The 4,034-nt window shown below is 40.0% G+C and overlaps 1 protein-coding gene across 1 annotated transcript; it reads right to left on the reverse strand.

Moving 5' to 3' along the window:
* LOC105218338 (uncharacterized) lies at positions 1-1,229 on the reverse strand. The gene is made up of 2 exons (XM_011193876.2): positions 513-1,229; positions 1-423 (listed from the first exon to the last, which is right to left on the reverse strand). Exons 1-2 carry the CDS (start codon positions 1,227-1,229, stop codon positions 1-3), a joined length of 1,140 nt encoding a protein of 379 aa, XP_011192178.2.
* Positions 1,230-4,034: the final 2,805 nt, after the last annotated feature.

Below are 4,034 nucleotides of genomic sequence, written 5' to 3' on the forward strand. Positions count from 1 at the left end.
TCATCCCTTAGCAACTGGCTGGACCTCTTCCGTGTCGTCTTCGTCAGCCACTTTGTCGCCCTGGAACACTTTCAACCTGGCCCTGCTGATACCGAAGCTGATTTTGTTTTCAGCTTTCGATAGAGCCTCAATCGACTCCTCGCTAGTGGCCACTAGTATTGGTCTGCTCGATTTGTTGGGGTTTTCATCTTTAATTAGCTGCCACTCGTCAATACCAGGTATTGACTTGTTTTCCAGCTTAATGCATCTGAGGAGCTTTTCTCCTGGCTCCTCTAGAGGAGGTAGCCAAATACGAGCACGAGGTCTTCTTGGAATGTCCTTGGCGGGTATAAGCTTCAATTTGATGCCTACAAAGGCGTCGCTGATTTTGCCGATGCTACCCGTAAGGAAGTCCAAAGAAAGGCGCACTTGATCACCCTGTATCTCCTAAGGGTTTCCGAGGAGTCAAACTCTGGATGGGGACCCGCTGGATTTTCGAGTTCGTAGCTTAGAACTAGACTCGACAATCTGACGTCAATCTCCACCCATTTTTCCTGGAACGTGGTAGGTGTGGAGGAGTTGTCGTCAATGACTGCCACTTGTAGACTATCCCTAGCTACATCACAAAAATGTCTAGCTGTTGTACTACTCCGTTCAGTTCCCTGCTTGGATTTTTTGGACAGAGTTTCCAACTGATCGTTTTGTGAGCGATTCCTCTTTTGCGACTTATTCTGCTTTTCGATTTCGACGGGGGGTTCCGATTGCTTCCTTTTCAGGAAGCTTTCGTACTCCTTTACTATTTGATGCAGTCTTTTTGTCTCCTCCTCGTCAATTGAAGTGCCGGCAGCCTGATCTTTGGCTATCTCGCCTAAAACATAGATGGCCCTCTGGTACCGGCTTTTCCTCACTTGATTTAGGGATTTCTTGCGTTTTTTACGGTTTTCTCCTTTGGCTGCCAGTGTACTTTGGTTGGAACTCTGAGCAGCTTTAGAGGTGCAGGGTTCCGTATGCAGATTTGGGGTACTCTGGTTGGTTCCCACTATATTTTCTGCTGTCGCTACCGGAGTACTATGACTGGTACCTCCGGTAGCACTCGTAATCGTCTCCTGACTAGAGGCGAGGAGTGCGTCTTGATCGGATTCCATGGTCTGATTCCGATACGTTGTTACCGTAGTCCCTGTCACAGTTGCAATGGTCGTCAAAGTGTTAGTTGTTGTTGTTTTTGATTTATTGTTATCTTTTGAGTTCATGTTTGGTCCCACAATAACGCTTTATGTTTTTTTTTCTCCCTTCTCCGTTCTCTTTCTACAAATTGTTTTTATAAACTTTCGGTTCACTAACAAAACTTTTAAGCAATTTTGTTTTCTTTTTTTACAAGATTCCGAAAATCACAAAAGTGAAGACATGTCTCGTTACATAAGAAAGTTTTTATTGCAAAAAGTATACTAACGGGTGATTTTTTTGAGGTTAGGATTTTCATGCATTAGTATTTGACAGATCACGTGGGATTTCAGACATGGTGTCAAAGAGAAAGATGCTCAGTATGCTTTGACATTTCATCATGAATAGACTTACTAACGAGCAACGCTTGCAAATCATTGAATTTTATTACCAAAATCAGTGTTCGGTTCGAAATGTGTTTATCGACAAATTTTGTTCAGCGATGAGGCTCATTTCTGGTTGAATGGCTACGTAAATAAGCAAAATTGCCGCATTTGGGGTGAAGAGCAACCAGAAGCCGTTCAAGAACTGCCCATGCATCCCGAAAAATGCACTGTTTGGTGTGGTTTGTACGCTGGTGGAATCAATGGACCGTATTTTTTCAAAGATGCTGTTGGACGCAACGTTACGGTGAATGGCGATCGCTATCGTTCGATGCTAACAAACTTTTTGTTGCCAAAAATGGAAGAACTGAACTTGGTTGACATGTGGTTTCAACAAGATGGCGCTACATGCCACACAGCTCGCGATTCTATGGCCATTTTGAGGGAAAACTTCGGAGAACAATTCATCTCAAGAAATGGACCCGTAAGTTGGCCACCAAGATCATGCGATTTAACGCCTTTAGACTATTTTTTGTGGGGCTACGTCAAGTCTAAAGTCTACAGAAATAAGCCAGCAACTATTCCAGCTTTGGAAGACAACATTTCCGAAGAAATTCGGGCTATTCCGGCCGAAATGCTCGAAAAAGTTGCCCAAAATTGGACTTTCCGAATGGACCACCTAAGACGCAGCCGCGGTCAACATTTAAATGAAATTATCTTCAAAAAGTAAATGTCATGAACCAATCTAACGTTTCAAATAAAGAACCGATGAGATTTTATGCGTTTTTTTTTTTTAAAAAGTTATCAAGCTCTTAAAAAATCACCCTTTATATAAAATATGTATAAAAATGTCGATAACTTTTCTTTGGCGTTACGATATACTTCAAGAATACAAATTTAGGAACGAAACGACGAAAAGCACGGCAACGACTTGGAAACGACAACCGGAATAGGGCCGAATTTGAACTCATATGTTACGATTTTTAATTTTTTAACAAATAATTTAATAAAACAATTTTTTAAACTGTAATTTACAGATATTTAACTTATTTTTGTTGAAAAACATACTAAGTGAGTACTCGAATTAACGAAAAATTCGTTGTAACGAACAGGCCTGACAATTAATGAGTTCGTTATTTCGGAAAACTACTGTATATGGGAATTAGCAGTGGTTGTTAACCGAATGTCAAGAAATTGACATTGACGACCCCACGCCCATTTTAATTTTTTTTAATCTTAGTGCAGTTCTTTTTTGTAATATCTTTTGTAAAATTTTTCGATATTAATTTAACGCACTTTTAGTAGTTTTTAACATAATCTTTATATGGGGTGGGCGTGGTTTTTTACCTATTTCGCACATTTTCATGGTGTATAATCAAATTTGTTGTTGTTTTTGTTGGAGAATGGGATCATGTGCAGAAGTTCACGTAAGTGAGGAAAGTTTCTGATTGTCATTCACTTGGGAGTGGCCAGAAACGATTCTTCTCCATATGATTCAAGCAGCTCACGACTTCCGGTTTTAGTCCAAGTATCCTCTGGGTAGCTCACAAACATCCGTTTGAAGCCGAGCCAAAGTGAGAAGGCGAATCCCGCTTATGCGGTTGTGCGTAGGGTTTGGGACCCACCACATAAAAACGAATAACAATGAATAAGAAGCAACAGCCTCGGATGAGACACCCTCCTTTTGATGACGACCACAGCAAACGTATTTTTTTTTTTTCAATATTTCTTTATTTATTGAATCTGCTTTGTTTAAAGCCTAACAATAAGTATTAAAATCTTAGATCTAATTACAACTAAGTAAGCTCAAGAATGTGTTTGAGCTTTTTAGCAGAACGTTGCTCTTTAGTAGGCAAGTAGATCTCTTCTTTTTAAACGAGTCTGATTGGAATGTACCAAGGCGTTTGCCAATGGGTTTGGATGTTCACGAAGTTTAGAAATATATTTCTTTCTGCTGTCCTCTATTTCCTTCTTTACCATAGGAATATCAAGATCCTTATGGATATTTTCATTACGCATGTACCATGGTGACCGTTATTGTTCTAGGCATTTTAGATTGGAATCTCTGAATTATATCAATGTTGGTTGCACAGGTCGTACCCCACAGTTGAATACCATACATCCAAATCGGTTTTATGATTGCATTGTATAACAGGACTTTGTTGTCCAGGCTAAGTTTAGAATTTTTGATTAGAAGCCAATTTAAATTTGCTGCTCTTAACTTCATGCAAGTTACTTTACTCGCTATATGTTTCCGACACGTAAGCCTTCGATCCAGGTGAATCCCAAGATAAGTTACTTCATTCGCTTGGGGTACTAATACATTGTTTATTTTAACTGTCCGACATGTTTCTGGCCTTAGAGAAAATGTAACATGCTTGCATTTTTGCTCATTAATTTTTATACGCCAGTTGGCTAGCCATTCTTCGACACAAGTTAAGTGCTCCTCTAATACTCTTGATGCTCTAATGGGGCATTTGTTTCGGCTTACTATGGCTGTGTCATCCGCAA

This window comes from Zeugodacus cucurbitae, chromosome X, assembly GCF_028554725.1.
Source record: "Zeugodacus cucurbitae isolate PBARC_wt_2022May chromosome X, idZeuCucr1.2, whole genome shotgun sequence".
NCBI lineage: Eukaryota > Metazoa > Arthropoda > Insecta > Diptera > Tephritidae > Zeugodacus > Zeugodacus cucurbitae.